Source organism: Bipolaris oryzae, assembly GCF_000523455.1.
Source record: "Bipolaris oryzae ATCC 44560 unplaced genomic scaffold scaffold_201, whole genome shotgun sequence".
NCBI lineage: Eukaryota > Fungi > Ascomycota > Dothideomycetes > Pleosporales > Pleosporaceae > Bipolaris > Bipolaris oryzae.
Genome location: NW_006911477.1, coordinates 20,073 through 45,559, shown reverse-complemented (window position 1 = coordinate 45,559; position 25,487 = coordinate 20,073). Strand labels below are relative to the sequence as shown.

Genomic DNA, 25,487 nt, shown 5'->3' with positions numbered 1-25,487 from the left:
GGGGGGGGGGTTGAATTGGAGAGGTGGGGGCGATGATGGTGGGGAAGAGAGGAGAGAGAAATAGAGAATAGCACTTTGTTCTGTTTAATTTTGCATTTAAGCATGTTTAGTGTTGATCATATACAGTCCCTTACCCTTTCCAGTTTGTCCTTGGGTGATAAAGGGTATTCTAGATGAAGAGATAACAAGGGTCACTCCATAGTCATCACAGTATTTTCCTTTCAAGTTGCGATTTTAAATTCAAGTCTATACCTTATCCCAGTCTAAAAAAAAATCTTAATCATTACCACGTATTATGACCCAAATTTCCATTCTTTCACCCTCTGCCATGGCCTCCTTTCAGCGCTGTAGCTCCCACGCAATTTTTCCGACTGTTTGTCGTCGCCACCTCGCATATCACGACTCGTCTTTGTCTTCGTCTTCACTACTCCTTGCAGAAGCAGTAAAATGTCGTGTACATCTCTTCCGCGACTCCATCTCCTTCTCACCTCTTCCCTTCCCTTCTCATACGACAAGTCTCGCATTCATTCGCGATCACTTTCCCAGACCAACCCCCCAAAATATAAAAAAAAACCCTCGGTACAACAAGACTCTCAACCAAGCGAATACGGCTTATTATCCCTGATGATATAAATCTCACCAATTAGCACGACAAGTCCGACGACCATGGTAATGGCGATAATGGGCAGGTTGACGCGGGCGAATTCGAGGCCGCCGACGCGAATGTGTTTGCGGCCGAGGATGTCGCGCCAGAGCATGCCGGCGAGGGAGGCGCTGAAGGCGAGACTGAAGGCGCCATAGTTTACACCGATGGCCATGCTGAGGATGAGCGTTAGTGGGTTGTTTTTGTGTGTGTGTGTGTGTGGAAGGAAGGGGGGAGAAAGGAAAGTACCTGTATATAGTGCCCCAAAAGGTGCGATCGGAAATCGGTCGACCGTTTTGTCGATGGATTTCTTCCCAAGCTTGTATGACGCGGGAGATGAGGATTGTGGTACCGATGTTTGTGCCTGCGAACTGTATTTTGCGTCAGCCATCTTCCTCATCTCAACCTTCCTTGATATCCATCTCTATTTTCATTTTGGAGGGGGAACGGGGAAACTTACATTACACAAAATAACAGAAACAAACCCCATACCGCCAATTGCACCAATTGTGCCCGTCTTCTCGACCCAGTGATCCCAGCCATGGGCGAAAACGGGAACCCAGCCTTTTGTTACAAGGGCTTGGACGAGGACGAACATGCAGAAGGCAAAAGGGACAAGGGCGAGGGGGAGGTGGTGGAATACGGTCATTGTCGTGGGGAAGGTTTCTTGGGCCCATGCGTAGGCATCGTGAATGAGAGAGGTGAGGGTGGTGGGGACGGGTTTTTTGGTTGGTTCGAGTTTTTCTTCTGACCGGGGCATGGGCTCGGAGGATGAGGAGGGTGTGATTTGTTGCTCTCCGCTTGTGGTGTGGCTGGCGTCGTCTGCTGCTGAATGCGCTTTTTCGTCTAGGACTTGGCTTTCTCGTTGGACGGGGTGTGGAGTGATTGCATCCTGATCCACTTGTGCGACAGACATTCTTCTTGCTTCTTCTCTTTCTGCGAGTGCGGTCTCCATTCTTTGCCGACCTTCGTGGGCGATTCTTCGTGTTTCTTTTCGGTTAAGCCAGCCCATTATAAGGTCGAAGCAGAGCATGATGAATGCAGCGGGTAGAGTAACCCAGAAGACGGGGCGCTCGTGCGTGCCTGTGGAAGCTGCATTAAGAGCAAGCACTGTTACTAGAGTGGCTGCCATGAGGACTGCTCCAAACATGGCGCCTTTTCTGTCGAGGAACGGATTCAGGACTTCTTCCAGAGACTGTTTCTTTTCTTGCTCGTCGTCGCTGTTAGGGTCAGCCTCGCTGTCCTCGAGTCCTCCTTTGGCGTATGGAATGTTTGGATTCACTGGCTTCTTGTTCTGTTGGGTTTTTGTTAGTAATGGCCAGGGCAATCATTTACATTTCTTACCTTGAGCTCCTCTGGAAGATCCTCCATCTTAATCGCAGGCGGGATGAGAGATTCGTCATGGAAGATGATGTACAGCAGAAACGGATACAGGACAATGCCTGTCACAAGGACCGGAACAATGACGTTTGCAGTGTACTTGATAAAGGTGATTTTGAAAGCTCCCGCGAGGACAAGGTTGGTGGGATTAGAAGAGACGAGAATTGCGGATGCGATGTTGGCCACGGAGAACTGGGTGAAGATCCATGCTCTTGGATGCTTGATGTTACTTGACACACGAGTCATGTAAGACAAGAAAGCAGTGCCTGACAAGATGATAGGATCATTGCCGATGAGAGCTGTCAGTCCAAAGAAGAAGGCGTACAGATAAAAAAACAGCCTGTGACCTACTTTTCCTCCTTTCTGCAAAACCTTAAAAGCCAACCATCTGATCAAACCAGAGGCATCGACAGAAATGGCGATGTAGGCGAGCGAGAGGAAGAAGAGCATGATGTCGTAGGGGACGATGCCTTGGTCACCCACAGTGCCACCACGTACTTCTTTTTTTCCAATAGCAAGGATGGCGAGCAGGAAGAGATCAGCTATCAGAGGAGCAGTGATGAAATTCATGGGAAAGTCGAATCGCACAAAGGCACCGGGTCGGCCATTCCGCACTCTGGTTGGATGTTGGGGTGGCGGTATGATGCGCATTGCACTAACAGTGTCAAGGCATAGAGTCCAGATAGGCCGCGGTATGTAGATGGGTATATGGAAAGGGAACAAGACATTAATGTCTACGAGCATCTGGAGTTAGCTGGGTGTCTGCAACTATCAGCATGCATAGTCGACTTACTTGTCAGAACAAAGACAATGAGGGTGACTATGGAGCGCCATTGCTTGATTTCGTTGGTGTCAAGATTGGGCCTCTCTGGCTCCGTCGTCGCACGTGGGGCAAGCATGTTGCGACGGCTGCCAGAAAGCCAAGTGCGCACTGCAAGTTGATTCTAGTTGAAGAAAAAAAAGAAAGGGTAGTGGTTGCAGATATGTATGTGCGACTAAGCTTTTCCAGTAGGCCCGATGGACGGGTGAGAAGCGTTGGTCGGGAGCCGGTGCGTTGGGCTAAGATGGCACGGACAATCAATGGTGGTGAGCAAAACTTGTGAGTTGAAGCATCGCAGCCAAGGGATACCAAGAAGTTTGTACGACGGTGGTGCAGTGGGTGTGTATGTAGCTGGGCTATAGCTAGAGGGTAGTCAGACACTGCGCCCGCTTCGTCAGTACTGAATAGGGATCATGCACCGCCCGCCTGCATCGTAGGTCTTGGGCTGCCAGGGCTAAGGATCGGAGGCTGGTCATCCAAACAGGGTGGCGAGAACCCAATGATGTAACCCGTTTTCTTACCTGGGCCCGTCTCCTTAAATGCGCACCGATCTTTTCTAGCCTTCACGACGTCGTGTCGGCCGACTGTGCGCCGTCAGAGGGGCTCGCATGATGAGTTGGGTTCTGAGGCAAAAGGCGAGAGAATGACTGCCCAGGCAGGTCATGCTGCCGCTCAGCCACGCTTCGCCCTATGCAGCCATAAACACTCACCGGTAAATGATGCGTTTTCCCCAGAGCATTGGCATTTTCTACCGCCGCCTCACTGGCCCGGCGTCTGCCTGCTCAGGCCAATTCGTAGTGCCGTTGCGGCTACTTTTGGTGCTGCCCTCTTCGGTGTCCCCTACATAACGATGGCCTTCATCTTGCTCCTCCGGTGAATATACGGTGTGAACATGTCAGCGCCCTCAACAATCCCCACCATTGCCACCCCTACCACTGCAACCATCGCCTCTTCTACGCATACGCAATCTTCGCCAGCTAGCGCGGCCTTCAAAGTCGTCTGTGCCTGGCCCATATCTTCCAACTACGGCGCCGGGTCGCGTGTCAGTAACCCACCTCCCCACCCTCCTGTCGAAATGCGTTCCCGCCCAGCCAACAACTGACGCCCGCATCCAGATCCTATACTATGTCCTTGTTGCTGCATGTGTGACATTTCGCAAAGCTGAATGGTTGCGGAACACGTGCTTGGCTGCCGTCTTGATCCTCCCCGCCATCTCGGCGCTCCAAGGCATCGTGCTCGCAGCTGCGCACCAGAATGGTCAGTACTGCAAACCCCAAGAATCCCCAAGAGCCACGGCGACGCCTGTTCTGACATGTGCCGTGACCAGGAGGAATTGATTTGGACATTTTTGGTGCCTTTCAAGTGTGTGCAATTGGCATCTTGGCCGCTCCGCTCACGGTGCGACTGTCGCGCACCTACTTTTACACACCGGGAAGGAACATTATCTTTTTGTGGACCATTTTAATCCTCATGGGCCTCTTGGCCCTGTGCGTTGAGTTCTACCGTGTGACGCCGACCGACTGTAACATTCCTGTCGACGACAACTCTCCCCGAGGAACCGCCGCCTTTTTGAAACTGCAGCCCAATTGCAATTTGACCTGCTCTGAAACACAAGGCCCAAAGTCGCCGCTGCGAGGCGGAGCTGCAGCCGACGTTTATGTTGTCCCTGTACCACGGATCCTGACCTTTAATGCCGGCATGCTCTTGGCGGCAGGGTTCTGTATACCAGCCATCCTGTCCTTGATCTTCACATGGGACAAGGTCCTGGAAACCAATTGGAAGAGACGTCGCCATGTCGAAGAGCTCGATGCTCGCATCGAAGGCGCAAACATGACAGTCGGAGAGCTGAGGAACATCAACGACCTGGTGCGATCCTTTCTGACCGTCATTGAGATCCCGCTCTTTGGTGGCGTTATCCTGACCATTATCGGCATTGGCGAAGCAAACTTCTTCAGCCCTCAGATGATGTACATGACCGAACCCATGGGGTCTTTTGGTAAGCGACACTCACTACATGATGCCAAGTAGCCTGACAGCCTTGCCTAACATTCTATGCAGGGCAATGGTCACCCATAGCTGGTACAATCCTCGGTGCTTTGGGATCCTTGTACCTACTGTGGTCGACCAGCGGCAAAGAGACTACCGAACAGAAGCATACCCCACAATGCGAGCATTCGTACTCGTCACGTCACAGCCATGGTAGTGAAAGATGTCCAACTCCACTGCCACAGAGGAACTCCAACTCCAATTCGAATCTCCAAGTCAATGCTCTGGGTATACGCTCAGAGTCGCCCAATGATATTTCATTGATTCCGACAATTACGCATCCAGGAGATGATGGCGATCACATACACGAAATCCTTCCCGAGGACCGTCGGGATACTCAGCCAGACGATCACCCGACAGCCGGTAGACACAAAGTCCGTAGATGGCTGACCTCTGCCGGTAACTATCTTGGCGACGCTGCACACGAAAGGCTTGACTTGGAGAAAAACAGCACCAACGAGGCGACACGATCGTTCCCAGAGGTACCCGGAGAAATCTGGCGTAATCCAAACCTGGAGACTACTAGTCGCAATTTTGATCTGCTCCGGGAAGCAAAAGCCAGTAGCACATATACAGCAAGCATTCGGTCTACATCAGATATCGGGCCCAGCTCACCGCCACCCGTACCCGAAACGCCGCGACTGGATTCTAGTCCCGCCCGGGCACCAAAACGACGAGACACACTAGAAGTACCAAAGGAAACCCATCGAAGAAGCGAAAGTCAGAGCTCAGGAAAGCAATGAATATTTACGGCTTATGTGCTTGACTACGTATGTACATGAAGTATACTGTTCATATCGCAAGAGAATGCGACTTTTACAATCCGAACCAGGCCTCAGTCTGGGCTTGGTGAGCTGGGACGCCGTGTCCGACGCCGACGGCCCAGATACCCTGAACGTTGGAACCGAAGTCATCAGTGCGGTAGTTGGTCTGGGGGGTGTTGGCCTGCGACCTTGTAGGCGTAGTGCTGACACCAAACACGTTGGTCCACTGCTTGAGCGTCTCGTTGTAGTTGGGCGGGAGGATGGTGGCATCAACGGAGCCATGCCAGAATTCTACACACAAGTCAGCAACCGTCACATCTTGGGGAAACACAAATCCACTTACGGACACGGGGACGCGAGCCATTGTAGCCAGGGTCCATTGCGCGCGCAATGTCACCCCATTGCTGTGCGGTCTTGATGGAGCGTCCTTGGGCGCATTCACTGTTCCACGCCGCCACCCCTCCAGAAGCCGACACAAAGCATCCAGCAGCGACACCAGAGTACACTGAAGTCGCAGCAATAAGATCAGGATACGTCGCCGCCAAGACGTTGGTCATCATCGCACCGGACGACTCTCCGACCACGTAAACCTTCTTGGGGTTGAGGTTGTACTGCTTAGTCGCATACGCAATCATATCCGCAATAGCGTTCGACTCGCCACCTCCACCACGCGACAGCGACGCCTTACTCGAAACATCCCAGCACGACGCCGTCGCGCTCGGGAACACGGTGACGTAGCCCTTAGAATCCGAGCCCTTCTTCCACGGTGCCCAGCCAAAGTAACTCTGGCCGGTGGATCCGCAGGGGTGGATGGCTACAACGAGCGCATCGCTCTTGACTTGATCGGGCTTGTAGACGTACCTATGTTGTAATGTTAGCAAAGCCGCAAGATGGGAAATAGGGTGGTGGGATGGGGGAGGTTATTGTCGTTATACATACATTCCAGGTCTCGCCTTCGCCGAACCCCCATAATTCGAGACTTGAGTCAGCTGCGCAGCGAAAGCCGCTGAACCGCAAGCCAATAGCGAAATAAGAAACTTCATCTTTGACCTTGAAGCTTCTTCTCAAATATATATGTACAAATAAAATAAAAAGACTTGTTGCTCTCCTGTTGGCGGGTTAAGGTCATACAAGAAAAACGGACAAGCAAAAGGCAAAGCTTCGCGAAGCCTTTTTATATACCAATTACACACGCACTCTATTCCACCCCCCGGTATAAACGCACCCCGTGTTTTATCCCCCTCAATACCGTAAAGTACCTAGATTTCTCCACCCCGATAATTTCTCCACACCAAAACAAAAAGGAACACCCAAACAAGTACCGACGCGGCCCGACTCCAGCCCTCGTCATTCGTGGGAATCCGTGCGTAGCACCACCGCCATAAACCCCCCCCCCCCCAAAAACAAGACACATACATAGTAATTGTATTTCAACCGAGTATTTTACATTGCGCCGGGGCAAACACACGTCAGTATACCTGAAACGGGGTGTCGTCCGCCACACCCCCCACCACCACCACCCGCCGGTAGATGGAGAGAGGAGAGGGGGGGGGAGGTGCAAAATAAGCACTATAAACTTCCAGCTTTGTTCGCAATATATTAAGTCTTAGACACAACAAGGTTAAAGTGCTTATGAGGGTTGTTTTTCTGTTCAACGATGAGGAGAAAGATTACGGTGGGGTTTTTTGCGGCGGAAACGGGGTGTGTTTGCTTGTTTCACCGCTTTCCAAGGTTTGTTCGGTACTTGGAGAAGGGTGGGTTGGGACGAAGAGGGAAGGGATGGGTGGTGTGTATTAAGCGGTGGCAGTACTGCGGATATTAGGGTTGCTGGTCTTGGGTTAGGGGGGGCTTGGCGGGTGGGTAGGTGTGTTGATTGAGGTTGTAGGGAATGGAGCGCCGTGGATTTTTTTTGTGGTGATGGTTATGAGCAATGAGGGTTGTGCGGTAGGCTGGGTCATTAGTGACAGAATTGGAGGGTTGGGCTGGAGATGGAGGGCTAGAAGTCGATGTACATAGCTGGAAAACTGACATATGTTTTTTTGCCTAAAAGGAAGGAAGATGTAGAGCGAATCTTTGCTAGATAGGGCTCTATCTCAGTGTAGAAGCGCTAACAGTTCTAGCGCCCGTTTTGTGGCCGCTAGACATATATTCTCCGCACATGACGCCGTTTCCATCGCCGTCTTCTAGATGGAGCCCAGATTGTTCCTCCAGATTGGGTTTAGCAGACGGAAAACGGCGCTGAATCGATCAAAGAGTTTAAGAGGGGGAGAAGTGGGGTTGGTCCGGGGAAATTGGTAAGAATGTGGTATTATTGTGCATAATTGTGTGCGTGCTACTACCAGCTATATTGTGGCAGTTGACTCGCGTATCCATACATGCAATCGCCCGGTATGCGATCCCCAACTCATATATACTTTATAATGGTTCTTTAGAGGGTGATGAACTAGAGATACATGGCCTTGAGCCCCTCCAACTCTTCAATCACTTTGTTGATTTGGTCCGGCTTTTCTAACACCATGACGCTCTCAACAACATCGGCGACGCGTTCGTGCCAGAGAGCCTCTTGATCCACCTCTTCTTCTTCTTCTTCTTCTTCTTCTTCTTCAACACCGTCATTGTCGCCATCATCGTTACAAAGCGACCCAGCGTACGAGGTCAAACCCGAGTACACACCGTCGCTGATTCTAACAGGCGTCCCGGGAGATGGAAACCCAAGTGGCAGCGTCGGCTGCGTACTCAGCGTTGAGCTAGTAGTAGTTGGTGAGCGCAGCGTAAGCGGCAACGGACGATCGGGTGCTATATATTTGTCTCTCATCAGTATATATTGTGCAGAACGCCATGCGTTTTAGAAAGCCACCAAACACATGGCATGAGGTCGTAAAGGGAAACGTACTGTCTGGTGGGTAAACCCTCAGCTCTGGCGCCATCGACGCCAGCGACGTCGAGCGCTGAGCAGCCTGAGTCATGGCGCGCTGCCGTTCGACACGCAGGATTGGCGGAAGCGCATCGATGCGTGGAAAGACGGAGAAATCGCCTTTACTACCACTGCGCATCGAGATAGTAGTGACGCTCAAATTGCTGCGTGAGGCTCGTTCCTGCAGCGCGATGCGGGCTTCACTGTACACCACATGCGTTAGTCTCGGCAATTTGATAGAATATTTGCAACGTTCTGTTTGGTCCGGGTTCCAGGCAAGCAGAGGGAGGCAAATTATGGGTGTGTGAGAGGTTCAGAGAGTCCCGAGGAATCCATTGTGACACCAGGTTGTGCCTGGGTCACGCAGATTCCGGATTCCGGGACTCTTGCGCAGGGCGAGGTGGGTGAGGGGTTTGGCATACACAGGGCGTTGGGTGAATACTTCTTGCATCAATGCGCGGAGGTGTGGGTTGGCAATACGTGCGAGGTTGTAGCCCTGTCGTCAAACAATGTACATGTTAGCGTTTAGTGGTTCTTAGTGAAAATTGGTGAGATGGGGGAACACCTGATAGATACACGGTCGAGGCGAAGCTCGCGGATGTGCAGGCTGGCTTCTTCGTAGTTCTTGCTACTTTCGTTGACCCAGTAGCTGAAGAGAGAGAGGTTGACTTCGGCGACAGTCTCGTCGTAGATCTCTTGGGCGATGCGGCGGACCTCGTCGTGTGAGAAGTTGACGTGGAGGGATTCGAATCTTTGGTGCTTACGGACACAGCCGCGGGTTGGGAGAGTGTCATTTCTCTCACTCGTCTCTTCGGTCACTGAGTGATCATTATGAAGTGTGTCGATCTCGTCCTCAGTGGAAGTGACGAATTCCTCTGCGAAAGCAGTAAACTGTTCGGGAGACAGTGCTTGAAGTTGCCCGAGGTCTTCTGAGACCTCGACTTCTTCTGCAGCTGGTTTAGTTTCGATCATTCAGATTGTAAAAGTCACTTACTTTGTTGACCGAAGTCGCCAGTAGTTTCCTTGCAACGATCTACATCATCCGACTGAGGACGATGATCCATGTCGGTGGTGTCATTGTCCTCATGCTCAGAGTTCCAAACGATGGATAGCTGGCTGCTGCTATAGGCACCGCTGTTTTCACGCTTCTTGCGCCTAAAAAGACTCGAAAGCGACCTTGCACTACTCTTGCGAGCCGGTCGACGAGGCTCTGAGCCATCATCCCCAACGCTCTCTCTCACATCATGTCTCTGAAGGGTGGCTGCGGGGGGTTTTTGAGGGATACCTTGTTTTGAATCTTCAGACTGGCCCCAAAGAGCCGGCACTACGTCTGGTGAGAACATGGTCGCCGCCAATCCTGCTTGGAGTTGGTAATGTGGGAAATCCATGGTGTAAATGTATAGCGATTCGCTGCTATTCTGTTGTGCAATGCCACGTAGTAGTGGGTTGAGTTTCGAAGAATGTGTTATGTGTTGGTAACGTGAATTTTGGAGCAAAAGACGTGGTGATAAACGAGCCGTGAAGTGGCGCACTGACATTCAAAGTGAAGGTGAGAAACTCAAGGTGAGGTCTGCTATCTCGGGGATAAATCGCTCAAGGGGTCCTATGTGAAGGCTATGGAAACACGAAGAAAGATGAAGGGTTCTCATTCCGTTCGTATCATGGAACCATGAGGCGATGATTTAGCCATGCAGAAATCACTTCAAGAATCTGAGTATGGTGACTGTACGACATCTCACTGAGTTGTTTTAACACAACCCTCGCAACACCTAATCTGCCCCAATGTAATATGTTAGCAACGAAGGTGGTAAATAAAGATTGACTGTATTATACTCAAACAGGTGATAGGGCCGTACAAAGCGATGTCACCGGCGACGCTTGAGTCAATTCAAGCTCGCAAAAATTGTGGTCCATCGGTTTTGGTAGACAACTCATTGTGATGCAACATGAGGTACCATTTCTAGAATAATCATTTAATACTCATTTCCTCCTGTTGATCTTCATTGCTCTGTCAAACGAAACAATTTACAAATACCACAAGTAGTGCCTGGAGCTCCAGTCAATCTAGCTAGCTTCTTGAGTGTGACATTCTCTGACTTTAACACATCCATACCCCAGATTCAGGTTCCACATTAGTACCGAAAAAGCGGCCGAAATAGTCGCGGCAGTTAACTACGCATACCAGTGTCGTGTTCAATGCCATAGTAAACCATATTGACATCGCTGATCAATGCGTCTTTTTTTGTTCCAATCAATCAAATGTATAACATTCACAAGACCAGGAAGGAGCAAAGAGACTAAACGCAGCCAATATGATAGGTGAGGAGTCAGTGGTAGGAGTTGGAGGATGTCAAATCTAGACCGAAACCATCACATGGTCAATTCCCATGTGAGTGGTCATATGTAATCGGTCTGGGCGACAACAGATAGCGTACCGTGATCCCACTGGCGACCCACCGGTTGGAAAGCAAGTAGCAGAAGACCCAGTCGAATATATTCAGTGAGCACTTATGTGCATTCAACCTGCTGATGGCCTGCACAGAATGTACGTGTCGACACATGTCTCACTCGTCTTTTCCAGAGCAAGTCTACTGAAGTCGAAAAGACGGCTACATCAAGAAAACAGGCTTCTCAACAGTGATTACCCAAGAGTATTGGCATTCAAAAGAGGTGGGTGATGCCTAGTGGAAGGAATGTTGCTGTAAAACGACGGGCCGATTAGATACGCATACGTACTACCTGTGTGAGCGGATTCGACAAAGCACGTGTAAGAGAATGCCGATCTTGCAATCGTCAGGCATATGATACCGAGCGTTTGTCCATTTCAAGACATGATTGAAGAGCAAGTGGCGTGATTCTTACAGGTGACCGTGGAGATTGGGGAGGGCTCGACGTTGTTCATGTATGTATGAGGCATAGCTGGGTAGCCAGCCCTTCCCGACCTGGCGACCAGCACATAGTTGGCCTGCTCCACTGCGGGCAACGCCCACTGACGGCCAAGCTTCTCCCGTAACCGTGTGGCCCTGGGCTTAGTCTCGGCGATCTCCATCTTACTTTGCTCCCGGGCCTTGTTGGCCAGGGCCTGCCGTGACGGCGTTCCTATTAAACACCCGAACCGCTACTCGAGGGTGCAACAACGCATCGCTTACGTGCCCCTCACACATGCCCTTCGGCTTAATTAAAAAGTATACTCAGTGCGCTTACTGTGCCTGCAATGGGTATGACATCTGGATGCCTGCGCCCTTAGTTGCAGAGATCAACTCGCACGGCGCTTATGGACGTTGCACAAGACGACACAAACGTCTCCAACCGCGGGCAGGATCAACCATACCCACTTTTCCACAGCAGCGATATTGCGGCGCAGACCCAACTCTAGGCACTGCTCTTTGATAGTATTAGGTCACAATGAGGGAGGTATCCTGGCTCGACTTCGTGACCACTCACACGACCAGGACCAGCCCTGATCAACGAACTCATGATCCTAGCTTCAAACGGAGCGTCTCGGCTACGAGACCCAGAATACACGGGATGACGGCGAAGCACGTTTGATTATGGCGGTTTTTTTTCTTTAGGATTCGAATGCGAAGCCAATAGCCGTTGGCTACAGGACAGAACGGACAGCCGCAGTGGCGAGTGGAACGTGGTTGTGGGCTGAAGAGGTGCCTTGGGGAGCTGATTCGCTAGGCAATGTAGCGAATGGGGCTGTGAGGCGCTGCCTTTTGACCCCAGACAAAGACAGCGGATCTCAGCCGTTCAGACGACCACAGGATTGCTGGCCCACCCCCCGGTTCCCCATTGACGGCCGTGCAAATTCCGCAGGCGCTGTCCATATGAAAATTGCGGCGAGGTCGATGCAGATGGGGCACTGCTGTCCAATCGAAAGCCGACATTAGCGCCTCTGTGTGTTGGGTTGCCCATCTATTCCCAACTGAGCCATACACCCAACGTCGTCCATCCTCCAGAAGCTTTCCACACCATGTACCAACGGCGGGGCTATTACAGGCGGCTCTCAAAACTTTGAATCGCGTTCAAGCGCACGCCGGGGCTTAACGTCGCCACTAGGATGGCATGATTATTCTGGCATACTCGACAGATCTAATGGGTGTAGTACGCACTGTCACGCCGCGGATGACGCGAGTGTGGTGCATTCATATAGCAAAAGTGTAGCCTGCAGGCCTCATGTGGTACCGGTTCCCAGTCCTCTGTTATCGTCATGTTTTGTTGTGCGGCGCAGTCTCTCTTCTCCTATCCTGTTTGATTTTACCCACTTGACCAGAACCAAGGCTGTGCCGCAATAGCATTCCTTCGCTGCTTGCTTATGCACTCGGGTGCTGCCTTCTTTTACACATCCTTCGCCGCCGCCATTGCCGTACTTTCTTTTCGTGTCGCGCGTCTCATCAGACGGCATCATTTACGCCTCTGCATATTCCAGGCCGACATCCACAGAAAAGCTTGTCCCGTACTTGGCACGATAACCTTTCCATAGACATGGCTACGCTTTCCGTGCCGTCCCCTGACATGTCCCCGGCCTCGTTGGGCAACAGCGTCCACAGACCACTCTCCACACATGGCCTGCCAAAGCCGCCGCGGACCATGTCACCGGAACGACCACATCGTTTTTCAGCAAAGAGCTATCCTTCTCCCACTCTCGCTCACACTCCTATGACTCCAGATATGTCAGGACCAATGTCTCCACCACCAATGTCGGCCAAGTCCTTTGGCACCTTTATCGATTCAGAGCCATCAACTCCAGCCTATTCACCGAGGATGGGCACTGAATGGAACAACTCTTCAGTGCTCCTCGTTCGGCCTACATCGTCATCTTCAGAGCCTGCCAGTCCTGGAGAGCCGGTATGGCGCATGCTAAAACCATTGCCAATCAAAACACCACCCAAGCCGAAGCAAAAGTCCACCTATGTTATGTCTCAGTCAAAGGCACCGGCTGTCGATACTAAGGAGATTTCCTCAAACACATCTTCGTACTCACACACCACCAAAGAGGCGAGGCACATCAGCCGGCCGACCGAGTTCAAATTAGCAGATCTATCTCAGCAAAACTACCCTCCAATGTGCGAAGATATCGAACTGAGTGCAGACGAGAGGCCAGATGAACAAAACGGCGGCACCCCCACCTCAGCGGCCTTTGGTAGGCTAGCTTCCAAGATGAAGTTGATGCTCCGACGAAAGAACACTGATACGAAGAAGAAAGAGAAGAAGCAAAGGCACTACGAAGAGGTGGACCGCATTGAAGATAAGCACTGGACAGAGATGTGAGCTGCCTGGCCGTCGTCAAACGCAGCTTGTTTATCGTCAGATATTCTTACTGTCGGTACACACATTGGAACACTGGATATGTTGGTAACACATTGTACGGCATGTTATGATAGAAAGAGACTGATACACGACCGACTGAACACAGGGAGGAATATTTCCAATACTTTTTGTATCGCAAGGACAGGTCGCCTTTTGTTTCTGATTCGATAATTCTGTTGTCGATCGTTGTCACTAATTTCATTGGCGTCTTTGGCAGGAGTTTGTCCACGTTTTGATTTTGGGATGGAAATTTTAAAGTCCTGTGTTTTTATCGCGAGTTACACTACCCAGTAACGACGATACCCAATCCTTTACAAAGAGTCTATCAATCAACTATATTATGCTTATTGGAATTTTCAAACCGCTCTCTGTGTGCTGGAACATGGACCTCTACTCACAGAAGATCTCGTCTATCCCAAGGGAACAGGGCATTGTTCAAATGTCCGAGTCCTTCTGCAGAACCACATGTGGACCCGTATTTCTAGCTGACGCCCTGTGTCGCTCAAACCGTCTTACGGGCGCTACCCGGCCGCTTCACGTGAGTGGACGGTCGGCATGGACGCACAGACCACACCCTTTGATCTCTGGTACCACAGGAAGTTTCCAGCACCAAATCTGCCCAAGTTCGCTAATCATCAAGATAGCCACCATGATACCAAGACAATGGGGGAGGGCGGCTTGCCTCAACTCTGCGACGCAAACCCAACTAGCCCGACGGTTATCCACGTTCACAGCAGGAGGTAGCATAATTCGGCCACGTACAGAGCATCTAAGCCGCGCTCGACACAGTGCAACATCACGTGCCTTTTCACAAACCGGGCAACTTCACAAACGATTTGAGTATCGTAGGACACAGAGTATATTGCAAAATACCCAGAAGAACCGTCAGCAAATTTCACATCCGACCAACACCCTCCTGCAATCACGTTTCCCCACAAAGACCGTCATCGCTCTCGTTCTCATCGGCGGCCTGGCATACTACCTTGTCGACATAGTTGATCCCTCCTGGACAGATGATGTATATGCGGCCTTTGCTTCGGGCGACGACTCGAGTTCACTAACGACACCGCTGCATTTCTACCGCAACCGTACAGAAGTCCAGCACACACTCGACTACCACATCCCGGATGCCAGCGCGCCGCTCAAAGACCCCACAGTAGCAAAGTTCCTATCTGATCAATTTGACAAACTATGTTTCGGATGGATGATGACCGAAGACGATGCGCGCAAGGGCGTCGAAGGCATGGAGGACGTCCAGATGCCTATTACGCACGGCTGCAGGTTCCGAAGCAACGAGCCGTGTGAGGATTTCTTCGCGCTGGGAACGAGTCCTGGACCGGGAGAGAAGCCGTGGAATTACTGGACTGTACTCGATGGACATGCAGGACGCCACACGGCCTTCTTTCTACAGTGGTCTTTGATTCCCATGGTGTCCTCCGCACTATGTGCCTTACCACGCACAGCATCAAGTCCAGAAATCGAAAACACCATCAAAAATGCCTTTATATCAACTGACCGATCAATCATGGACCGCGCCAAAACAGCAGCAAACTGGTACCCCGCCGCAAACGCCGCCGCAATTGCCGCCCTCACCCCCGCCTTCTCAGGCTCCTGCGCCCTGCTCGCCGCCTTCGACGCATCCACCTCGACCCTCCGCGTCGCCTGCACCGGCGACTCGCGCGCCGTCCTTGGCCGCTGGGACCCCTCTTCCTCCTCGTACACGGCGATCCCGCTCTCCGTCGACCAAACGGGTTTCAACGCCGCAGAGGTAGAAAGACTAACCCGCGAGCACCCAGACGAACCCTCCATCATCGATCCAAAAACCGGACGCCTCATGGGCATAGCAATCACGCGCGCATTTGGCGACCACCGCTGGAAATGGGACAACGATCTCATCAAAGCATGCCAACACAAGTTCTGGGGCACGGCGCCTCGCCCGGGCTCGAAGACGCCGCCGTACATGACTGCCGAACCCGAAGTCACCGAGACGCAAATCGTACGCTGTGAGCCAGACGACTACAAACCCTCGGGCGATGATGCTACAAAGGGAAAATCCGACTTCCTCATCCTCGCCTCCGACGGCCTCTGGGACAGAATCTCCTCCGAGCACGCCGTCGAATGCGTCCAGCGCTACCTCGAAGCCCGCGCTCGCGGCAAAGGCTCAGTCGCTTCCGATCCACACCTCAAGGCCAACCCCCCCAATTTCTCCTCCGTCTCTGCCCTCTCGGCTCAATCCCCCTTTTCACCTTTCCTTCCTACCGCAGCAACAGCACAGCAGCAGTCTTCTGGCGGTGGAACCCTCGAACCCGGTGTAACATGCGATCCCGAGCAAGGACAGGATGTAGAGTGGAAAGCTACGCCTGAGTATTTTGCCATTGAGGATGAGAATGCGGCGGTTTGTCTGGCGAGGAATGCAATGGGTGGGACGAGGAGAGGACTTTTTCTAGGGATATTGGCGGGGCCCGAGCCGTTGAGTCGGAATGCGGTCGATGATACGACGATTATGGTTGTGTTTTTTGATCGGTTGGGTGAGGGTAAGGGTGCGAGTGGTGTGGGGGCCGCTGGTGAGACGGGGGAGAAGAAGAAGAAGAAGAGGTGGTGGTGGCCTTTGTAAAAGGGTGTTTGAATGTCACGATAGGAAGTAAGGGTAGTGAGTACCTCCTTGAGAAAATCCCACAGCTTGAAACAAGGGAAAAGGGGAGAAAGACGCCATGATTCATCTGGCATTGCTGTGTATTGATAAGCGTAGTAAGTTAATACACCTTTAAATCTCCCTCCGTCCCAATGAGTACAGAAAGACTAGAAAGACCGGGTTCTGCCATTTGCAAAGTCGCCACACCACCATAAAAGCCCATGAATGGTATTTGTTAGCAAAAGAAAATACCTCGCCCTAAACCTTTTCACAAGTATATTCCCCCCCGGAAGCTTTAGCAAAAGAGTAGTGATGTTCCCCTGTTTCCTCTTTGTCCTGACCCTTTGCCCGGGCCCTTCACTCTCGCCCAAACGCCACAAAAGCCCATCCAGTCCATGCAAATGCCAATAGCGATAATGTGAAAAGGAAAATCCACTTCTCTTCGACGGGGACGAGCGTGTGTGCTGGGATCAGTCTCTCGAGCATCGTGATATCATTGCATGGGGTTATGGTTTCTGCATGTCTTATTTTTCTTCTTTGTGTTGCACTGATATCGTGGTTCGATTCGTGCGGCGCAGTGGAGGGAGGTGGGGGCTCCACCTCATGCAAGCCACATGCTCCGTTTCTGTCCATATGCTTGGTGCCGCTGAAACCCGTGGACTTGACAAAGTGGGAGACAGCACAAATCTATTGCAGGAAATCTTTCCGTACATTGATGAAGGAGCCAGGTCCACCATCATCTGCTAGCTCCGTAACAAGAGCCTCGGCTTGTTGGACCAGGCGCTCCAAGGCGGCTGATGAGGATTTACCTAAAGAGACTGGATTATGTTAGCACATCATGTGCGTAGGCGGAGGTTATTCGGTGTTGATGACCCTTAAGCTCTCTGTAGACCGTATCTAAAGGAAACTTAAACATACCTAATATCGCGCTGTTGAGCTCTTCAGCTACTGGTGCGCGACCAGCAACATCCAATAACGGCGCTAGCATACTCTCGCGTGCGTCAGGGTAAGCAATCAGAGCAAATGTGTCTTCGAGTGCTCTCTTCACTTCGCGTCTTGGATCGTTGGCAAACTCAGCTTTGAGCTCCATACCATAGGCAATCGTCTCGTCCAACGCACGCGCACTCTTGGCTTCTTTATCCTCCATATCATCTTCGTCCTCGTCTTCAAGCTCATCGTCCTGGTCCTTGTTGTCCCAACTGGGTGGCGGATTGTGTACGCCCAGCTGCTCGTCCAGCTCCATTTCAAAATCATATTCTTCAGTAGTTGAGCGTTTTGAGGGTGCTGTCGGCGTGGCATGGCATTGCGCATTGAGCTCGCCGCACCGCCGTATCATCTCGATAAACTTTCGGCAGCGGAGCTTAAAGTAAATGTTCTCATTGTCACGGAGAACAAGAGGATAATATGCAGAGGTATGCTTAAGCGCCTTGTCAATATCGCCCTCAAGAATAGCTGTACGGATTTCTGTGCCATGTCAGCATGCCTTTAGTAGTTCCTGAATCGCGCTGAACTCACTTTGCCTATTTAGCGCATCCAGATCTTCAACGGCTGCCCGGTAAGGAAGATCTGCATTTTCGTCGTTTGCAAGTGCTTTCGCCTCTTCCAGGATCTCAGCTGAAAACGCTCGAGCGGTCTCAACGTAGCCGTCATGAGCTAGATATTGTCCGACTAGCTGATGTATCAGGGCATCTTCACCCCCAGCGGCGCTTGATTCAACTTTTGTTCGTGCAATCTCTGCTTGTATGGCAGCTTTCTCGTCTTGCACCATCTTATCGATATCAAAGGCAAAAGGTTCCTGGCCAAAGTTTACACGAACTGTCTCGCCAGGCTTCTTCATACCTACTGTAGGGTAGTACGGCATGTTGGGTTTCAGATCCTTAAAAGCAACACCTGAAGATGTAAGTATTGGATTTGATCATTTCAAGCTCTCGTACTTACCCAGCATGTGCCCATTCTTGGTGAAGAAGGCAGTATTCGTCCGAAAGTTGATGCCGCATCCAATAACGTCCAATGTGCCAAACTTTGGTCCGTAATTCTTTCCAGAAGTAGTATTGCTAAACACTTGTCCATCATCGCCGTGGTAAGCATACGAGTCCGGTTCCCAACCTGGTATCCTACTCAAGGCGACCTTGGCGCCTGAGAATCCTACCCCAATCATCCTTCTACAGAGTGTGTTAGTATGCGCATTATCAAACTTCAGGTCTACATACCCATCTTTACCCTTGGAAATGACTGTGATTTCGTAGTAATAAACCCCGCATTGCCTTGGCATAGGGAAATCTGCCCGGACCGCTGCGGCTTCGTCGTGAGTCTTCTGCGTGCCTGCGAACTTTGCCATTCTTCCACCGTCCTCAAGTTCTAGCTGACTGAATCGGTCGCCTTCGTTCCATCTTGTTGGCCAGGGCGCTACAGGCTCGTCTATAAGCACAGGCGCACGCTCAATGACCTCGTGCGTAAGACCCCGGTGTGAAGGTGCCATCTTGTGGAGGTTGACACTACTCGAACTTGTCGATAGCGACCCCGCGTTGGACGAGTGGGTTGACTTGTGTTCGCGCTGTGCCGCCAGCTTCGCCTTGTGCACCTCTTCCAGCTTCTCCGCATGCTTGGATCCCCGCAGGTACGACGGCACGAAGAACGGAGGTACTTCCTGAGCCGGCGCTCCCATCGAGTTCCAGTGGCCAGACTGGCTCGAATATGAGGGCAGTGGTCCGCCGCCCCTTCCCAGACTTGTAGACATGTGGCCGTCGGCGTCGATGGAGCGAGAAAGGCGGTTCGGGTTGGTGGCCAAGGTGTTGCCGCCAAGGTGAGAGAACGGTGTGGATCGAGAAGGTTGGTGGAATGAGCTGCCGCTGCTTCCTGCCGATCCAGCAGCGACCCTGGCCCAACTCTCCCTACGAGCATTCATCATTGCGAGGGCGATGGTGACGTGGGCTGCGGCTGCGGACGTGTTCGCGGTGACGTATGGAAGCGATCGCAAGAGGAGGACACGCCCTGTTCGCGAATCGGGATGGCCTGACAGGTGGTTGGAGTCGCTACAGAGCTTGGAAGCGAGAAAAGGCACTCAGGACGCGTAAGAAAGGACGCCGGGTAGATGAGGAGGTACTGTGCTGGCAAGTGCAGTCGCCAGACGGTCAGGGAAAGATTCAGCGACACCCAGGCTCCTGTGCAACTACAATCACAAATACATTCATGGTTCCATGCAAGGAGTATGTTGCTACAGACAAAGAGTGCTTGCGCGAGGGTACAGTTCAAGTCGACGGTCAAGGATGGTTCATGAGGTTTAGATGCAGCCGAGCTATCGGGGACCATCCCCGCAGTCCGCGGGTAGATAACGCCATTACTGCGGTCACGCTCGCCAGTATCTGGCAAGTCATTTCCGCCGACCAATTTTTCTCTCTTTCTTTTCTCTCTATGCGGTAATCAGTGGAAAGGGTTTGATTGTGAACTATATGAAGATCTAACAATCCCGTTTCTAGACTATGCATGAAGGGGGGACACTAGATGCATGGTAACCAAGTTACTAATCAACTCACTCAGGGGCTGGTCGACAATGGGTATATAATAGACAATAATATTTGGGCCTTTCGATGCCCCGTGATGATAGGCAAGATCAATGCCTTCTTCACTGCTTCATGTGCGCTCTTCTATCCAGTACAAATGTAGTCGCAATTCGAATCCCCGGCTCATGCGCCTTGCTTCACCCCTGCTTTACACAAGCCGGATATACCCCCATAGAAAAAAAAACGCCTTTTAGATAGGCATACAATGCCATCCATGAACGCCCAACATGGTCAGAAGATACAAAGGGAATACGTGGAAAAAACAAGCAGCAGAAATTGAGAGCGATGCACAGCTGCGGTAGAGGCAGGGTACATCATATAGTTGATAAAGGAGAGAGAGAGAGAGATGACGAATGTTCAAGCGGCAATGGGCGCCGGCGAGCTGGCAATGCCGTTCATGGGCGTTTGTACTGATGCACTGTCGCCATTGAGCCCGCTCTTGTCGCTGATTGCGCTGCTCTCGTCCTTTAGCTTGGAGTCGCTGGTGCCGGTGCTGTCGCTCTTGACATCGTCGGCAAAGGCGGAGGCTCGACCGGGTTGATATGTAGGGACCTGCCAGAGAACGCCGGTGAAGCTGCGAACCTGAAAGCCCTTCTTCTCCCAGCGACGGCACTTTGCGCCTGACCTGTCAAGGGCGCGAAGGCGCTCATTGATGGCTCCGAGATTTGCCTTTGGCCCTGCCTTGTTAATGGCCGGGGTTGCGGCAAAGGATGGCTTGGAATTCGGATCGTTGATGATGTCGCCCATCTTCTTCCTCTTTGGCCCGGGCTTGGCCTTGGGTTGCTTGGGAGTTCCGGCGTTGGAGCCAGCCTCCATCTGAGCAGCAGTCCGCTTGGTGCCGGGCTTTGGCCCCTTCCTCTTGGCAGTGGGAGGAGCAAGCGACGACGGAGTGCTGGCGTCGTTCATGATGATAGTGTCGTCGGCGGGCGTGTCGTCAGCAGGCGCAGACTCGACGATTTGCGGCGTGGGCGTTGATGGAGAAGGCTTTGCTTGGTCGCTAGGCGCCGGCGTGGGCGGGCGGGCGAACCTGGTTAGGGAGTCTGCTGGCAACTTGAGAGTGACGACGAGAGTCTTTGGAGATTTCGTGGTCATGTTCGCGTGCAGGCGACGCGGCGACGATGATGAGTCGAGATGGGGTTGGGCAGACGCAAGCAGGCTGGCAGAAGCTGGTGTGGCAGTCTGTTGCAGCGGTGAGTGGAGATGAGGGCGGCTCCGCGTGTCAGCGTGCTGGTGCAGAGGAGCGTCCTGGTGGCTAGGCGGGCAAGTGCGTGCGTGCAGCGGTTGAGCGTGTGGGTGGGAGTCGTGAAGCAGACGAGGTGGACGGGTGCAAAGAGGGTGGCACGAGATGGAGTGGAGGATGGTGGAGAGGGAGGGTGCGCGATGAGGGTTGCCGCTCAGGCAAAGAAAGGGCTTCGGCCCAGCTGGGGTGGTCGGCTTGCCAGATCATATTGGGCGGAATCGCTAAAACGTTCTGTCTCTGTCGGCGCTCTAGCAAGAGGTGAGGACACGGCCCCCTTGGCCCCGACGACCAACCGCGCTAGTCCGCATCCGACAGGCTGGTATACCCAGCGCCGCTCTCACTGTCGCTCCAGATGCATCTCGAACACATTGCCGCTGTTGCTGCTGCTGCTGCTTCTACTCTTCATGCTGCCATTGATGATGATGATGATGCTGCTGCTGCTGTCTGCCCTGCCTGCTGACCTTCTTGGCCCGTGTGGCCTTGCCTTGTGCCATGGCGAGCTAAATTGCGCGTTCCAGTTCCTGAGCGGCGGGCGGTAGGGAGCCATCGCGCATCCTCGCATATGCGGCACCAGCACAACCTTTGCTCCATCCCACACGCTCAACAGCCACTTTTTGCATCTTGCAATTGTTTGGCATAGGCTGCCCTGCTGCTGCATCTGCACCCTCCGCCTGCTCTGCCCTGCCCTGTCCCGCTCCGCATTGCACTGCACTGCACCCTTTGCTGCCCCTCGCGTTTCGCCTTCGCTGTGCACCCTGTCTTGATGTTCGTGCGACAACTGACCACTCCGCCACGCTCTTCGACCATTGTCGCGGACGAGCGTCAGCACCTCGCCCACTGCCGCTGTCTCCTCGGCCTATCCACCCCATCCTGACCACACCTTCTTTTTTTTTCCTGCACCAAGCCTGCTACTGCCGAGTGATGCAACCTGACCGGGCCTGCTCGTACCCTCGACATACACTTGTCCAAGTCTTCACAAGGCCGGCCGCCTATCAAGTTGGTGTTGAGGAGCTCCCTGCCCACGCCGTTCCATGGAAGCAGCGCGTAATTTCCTGACCACCACGGCTTGCCCGGCTGAGGCGACGCCCCCCTTCTGCATGTCCCAAGTCTCCACGATGACGTTGATGACCGCCCCAAGCAGTCACCGACAAAGCCTCGTGAACTCGTGACTGCACCGTCGTTACCCCTGTATGCTGAGTAGCTCGTTGATCATCATGAATCCTGTTGCCAGCCCTGGGCAGCCGGTCCGTGGGACGGTCGTTACGAGGATAGCGCTGCAAACATTTTAGTGCCCTCCGTCCGGGCAACAGATGATGAAGCCGGTCACAATGGGTAATGCAACACTTTTGAGTCGTTACCACGCTACTGTTGTCACAAACCACCCACGCTGTAGGGCAGGCGCGACCTTGGGCCACCAGACACCAGGCACAAGGCCCAACCACTGCCAACCTCCATTTCTACTACACAGACGAGCAGCCTACTTTTTTTATGCAGAGCCCCTCGTCTCCCCATACCCATCAAGAAGACAGCCAACCCATCCAGCTTCATGTGCATGCATCAGGGGTATACAAGCCCTACTTCACGCTATACAAACAGACAAGTATAGACTCCACAGTGACCAAGAGACAAGACTGAAAAGCTGGGAAGCGCCGATGATAAGATTGGATGTAATCCATCATCCATCTCTGGGCATTATGCCTACTACATTCTTCCTGTCCGGCCCATATGCTAATAAATATCATCTATGGAATAAGGCATTGCTGCATTGCCAATATTCAACCATCACCTTTTTTCTCGGAAATCATGGTTCGCTCATCCTTGATTGTTTCAATATTTCGGGAAACCGCTCTCGTTCCTATCAACCGGCGCGTCGTCGCTTTGTCCCGTTTTGCACTGCATTCCCGTTAGTCCTTCGTACTTCATCGCCGCTGACTGCCACCTCGTCTTCATTCATCCACTCTCTTGCGGCGCCAGGCGTGCGCCGTCTGAACTGACCAGCTCCAACTGCCACCACTTCGTCTTCACTATCGCTAGCCTCAATGTCCAGCAGGATTGGCATGCTGAATTCAGCCTCGCCAACGCCAGGCCCAAATTCATTGCCTCCAGCTTTGACGGGATCCACGGTGAGGACATCCACCTCTTCGTCTTCTTGATCGAGGCGCCGCTTATGCAACTCTTCAAGCGGCTGGATGTCGAACTCGTCTTCGCGCTCAATGTATTCGACATTCTCTTCTACTTCGAGAAAGTCCGGTGCAAGCGCAGACCAGCGCTGGGGCTGCAAGATGGACCAAAGCCATACCCGGCCAGAATCTACCCCGACAGCAGCCACAAAGGGCCGAAATGGATGCCACTGCCAAAATTAGCGTTCGAAATCTGCCGTCATATACACGGAACAAACCTCAACAACAGAAAGCTCCTCCTTGGTGCCTTCAAGAATCTTAACCAAACTGCCCTGTCCGCGTTCCCAAACGTAAATGTGGTGATTCATCCAGGTAGATGCAGTAACATATTCACCCGTTGGGCTGAAGGAAACATGGTTCCACGATAGCCTTTGCACCAGATCCTGAAACTTGTGTTCAACTTCCAACTGCAGTGTATCAAAGTCCAATTTTGGGTCGCTGAGGTCGGGCAGATGGAGAGTCCGGACAATACGATCACTCGAATTAAGCACCACGTCCCTGCCTGATGGTGTCAAGCGGATGTATACAATAATGTTGTTGGTGGCTCGGAACGAATAGCGTACTTGGTGCGTCTTGGTATCGATGATGTTGAGCCACCCTTTATTTGTGCCTGCTATAATATGCTCGCCAGTGGGTGTGAAGAGTGTCATTGTTGTCGTCTGTTTGGCATCTTGTGCAGTTTGTTTTTCTGTAGCATTCTCGCGCTCAATGTCGGTTCGGTGAGGCGCAGACGATAGCGAATGTTTGACGGGAGTTTCTTCAGACATGTCCACAATGACGGGCTGGTCTTCAAAGAGTGCAGCTACAAAGAGCATGCTAGGCATTGTCAGTCGAACCACATTTCAACTCATGCATGTGCACTTACTGGTTCTTGGGGTGCAATTCTGCAATGAATATGGCCGACTCGAAGCGGACAGTGCGTACCCGCGAGCCATCCTTCAAGTCCCATAACACGCACTTCCAGTCCTGGCCCGCACTGAGAAGGTAGCGGTCATTTGTTGACCAGCTCAGTGACTGCACTTGGCGTGTGTGACCTCGAAGCTTGCGCGCGACGCCATTTGTCTCGATGTCGAATATGACTACTATGCCATCGTGCTAGAGCCATATCAGCGAGGCAGATTGTGCAAACATGAAAAGGTTACATACTCGTCCGGATGCAAGTAGGTCGCCGCGATGACTGAAGCGAATGGATGTAGAATGCCCACTGCCTGCATGTTGTGAGTAGTTTGCACCGCGGAGCCATGGTCTGGCGGGCGAGGGTATCGAAACTCACGTAGGCGGCCCGTAATGACATCGGGACAGTCCTGCGCGAGGACAAAGGGATCAACCAGCGACAGATTCATGGTGATACACTGCAGACAGTGTGGCGTGTAAGAAGCAGTGTTCAGTGCGCAGCATCTTCGCCGATGCAAGAGCTGGTGTCCATGGGCGCAGAGCACTGTATGTACGTATGTAGTAAAATGCGCGTCCCAGCGACAGAGCGAGCGGCCGCGCTGGCTGCGCGCTCCATGGGTGAAGTGGGTATGAGGCTCCGCATCCGCACTAGTGCCGACTACGCCAAGCCTCTTTGTCGCCTTCTGGCTTTGATCATGGCCTCGCTCTCCCAGCACGACTCCCTCACCACCACCCACCCCCGCCATCACCAACGGCCGTTCTGCATTCTCAGAGCGCGTCTTCCACCTCGCCGAACCCGGTAGTGCTCTCCGGAGCGCTTTTAATACGCGCGCACGCCTCTCGTCTCGACGCGCGACTCGGCGAGCCCCCGACCCCCGTACAGCCCTTTTCTCGCGGCTGCCTTCCTTCGACAATACTGCCCTTTGCGCGCGGCGCGCATCTAATACATCCGGGCGACGAGGCCAGTCGACGCAGTCACAACGGCAACCCCATTTACTAGTTAATCCGCCGAGGCAACGGCCGCCGTGGCCACCGCGAGCGACGACCGATAGCACGGTCCCTACCAATTTCATCCCCCATTTCACTCCTTCGAAACCGCCA

General features: G+C 52.6%; 8 protein-coding genes across 8 annotated transcripts; 2 read left to right on the top strand and 6 right to left on the bottom strand.

Annotated features, from left to right (window-relative positions):
* Positions 1-593: 593 nt before the first annotated feature.
* Positions 594-2,922, bottom strand: COCMIDRAFT_107039 (uncharacterized protein; the record flags this gene model as incomplete). The annotated part of the gene is made up of 5 exons (XM_007694185.1): positions 594-819; positions 893-1,014; positions 1,104-1,937; positions 1,988-2,757; positions 2,817-2,922. The coding sequence occupies 5 exons, from the start codon at positions 2,920-2,922 to the stop codon at positions 594-596; spliced, it is 2,058 nt and encodes a 685-aa protein (XP_007692375.1).
* Positions 2,923-3,735: 813 nt separating this feature from the next.
* On the top strand, positions 3,736-5,632 carry COCMIDRAFT_107030 (uncharacterized protein; the record flags this gene model as incomplete). Its single annotated transcript, XM_007694184.1, has 4 exons — positions 3,736-3,885; positions 3,959-4,100; positions 4,171-4,839; positions 4,902-5,632. 4 exons carry the CDS (start codon positions 3,736-3,738, stop codon positions 5,630-5,632), a joined length of 1,692 nt encoding a protein of 563 aa, XP_007692374.1.
* Positions 5,633-5,705: 73 nt separating this feature from the next.
* COCMIDRAFT_107014 (carbohydrate esterase family 1 protein) lies at positions 5,706-6,696 on the bottom strand (the record flags this gene model as incomplete). Its single annotated transcript, XM_007694183.1, has 3 exons — positions 5,706-5,944; positions 5,997-6,514; positions 6,593-6,696. 3 exons carry the CDS (start codon positions 6,694-6,696, stop codon positions 5,706-5,708), a joined length of 861 nt encoding a protein of 286 aa, XP_007692373.1.
* A 1,400-nt stretch (positions 6,697-8,096) lies between these two features.
* On the bottom strand, positions 8,097-9,955 carry COCMIDRAFT_40665 (uncharacterized protein; the record flags this gene model as incomplete). The annotated part of the gene is made up of 5 exons (XM_007694182.1): positions 8,097-8,449; positions 8,547-8,770; positions 8,990-9,063; positions 9,144-9,514; positions 9,853-9,955. The coding sequence occupies 5 exons, from the start codon at positions 9,953-9,955 to the stop codon at positions 8,097-8,099; spliced, it is 1,125 nt and encodes a 374-aa protein (XP_007692372.1).
* Positions 9,956-13,055: 3,100 nt separating this feature from the next.
* Positions 13,056-16,494, top strand: COCMIDRAFT_107012 (uncharacterized protein; the record flags this gene model as incomplete). Its single annotated transcript, XM_007694181.1, has 2 exons — positions 13,056-13,837; positions 14,739-16,494. The coding sequence occupies 2 exons, from the start codon at positions 13,056-13,058 to the stop codon at positions 16,492-16,494; spliced, it is 2,538 nt and encodes an 845-aa protein (XP_007692371.1).
* A 705-nt stretch (positions 16,495-17,199) lies between these two features.
* On the bottom strand, positions 17,200-19,420 carry COCMIDRAFT_107011 (uncharacterized protein; the record flags this gene model as incomplete). The annotated part of the gene is made up of 5 exons (XM_007694180.1): positions 17,200-17,330; positions 17,431-17,976; positions 18,028-18,402; positions 18,451-18,674; positions 18,723-19,420. 5 exons carry the CDS (start codon positions 19,418-19,420, stop codon positions 17,200-17,202), a joined length of 1,974 nt encoding a protein of 657 aa, XP_007692370.1.
* Positions 19,421-20,429: 1,009 nt separating this feature from the next.
* Positions 20,430-21,164, bottom strand: COCMIDRAFT_107033 (uncharacterized protein; the record flags this gene model as incomplete). Its single annotated transcript, XM_007694179.1, has 1 exon — positions 20,430-21,164. One exon carries the CDS (start codon positions 21,162-21,164, stop codon positions 20,430-20,432), a length of 735 nt encoding a protein of 244 aa, XP_007692369.1.
* Positions 21,165-23,170: 2,006 nt separating this feature from the next.
* On the bottom strand, positions 23,171-24,835 carry COCMIDRAFT_40662 (uncharacterized protein; the record flags this gene model as incomplete). The annotated part of the gene is made up of 5 exons (XM_007694178.1): positions 23,171-23,662; positions 23,711-24,308; positions 24,358-24,587; positions 24,639-24,700; positions 24,766-24,835. The coding sequence occupies 5 exons, from the start codon at positions 24,833-24,835 to the stop codon at positions 23,171-23,173; spliced, it is 1,452 nt and encodes a 483-aa protein (XP_007692368.1).
* Positions 24,836-25,487: the final 652 nt, after the last annotated feature.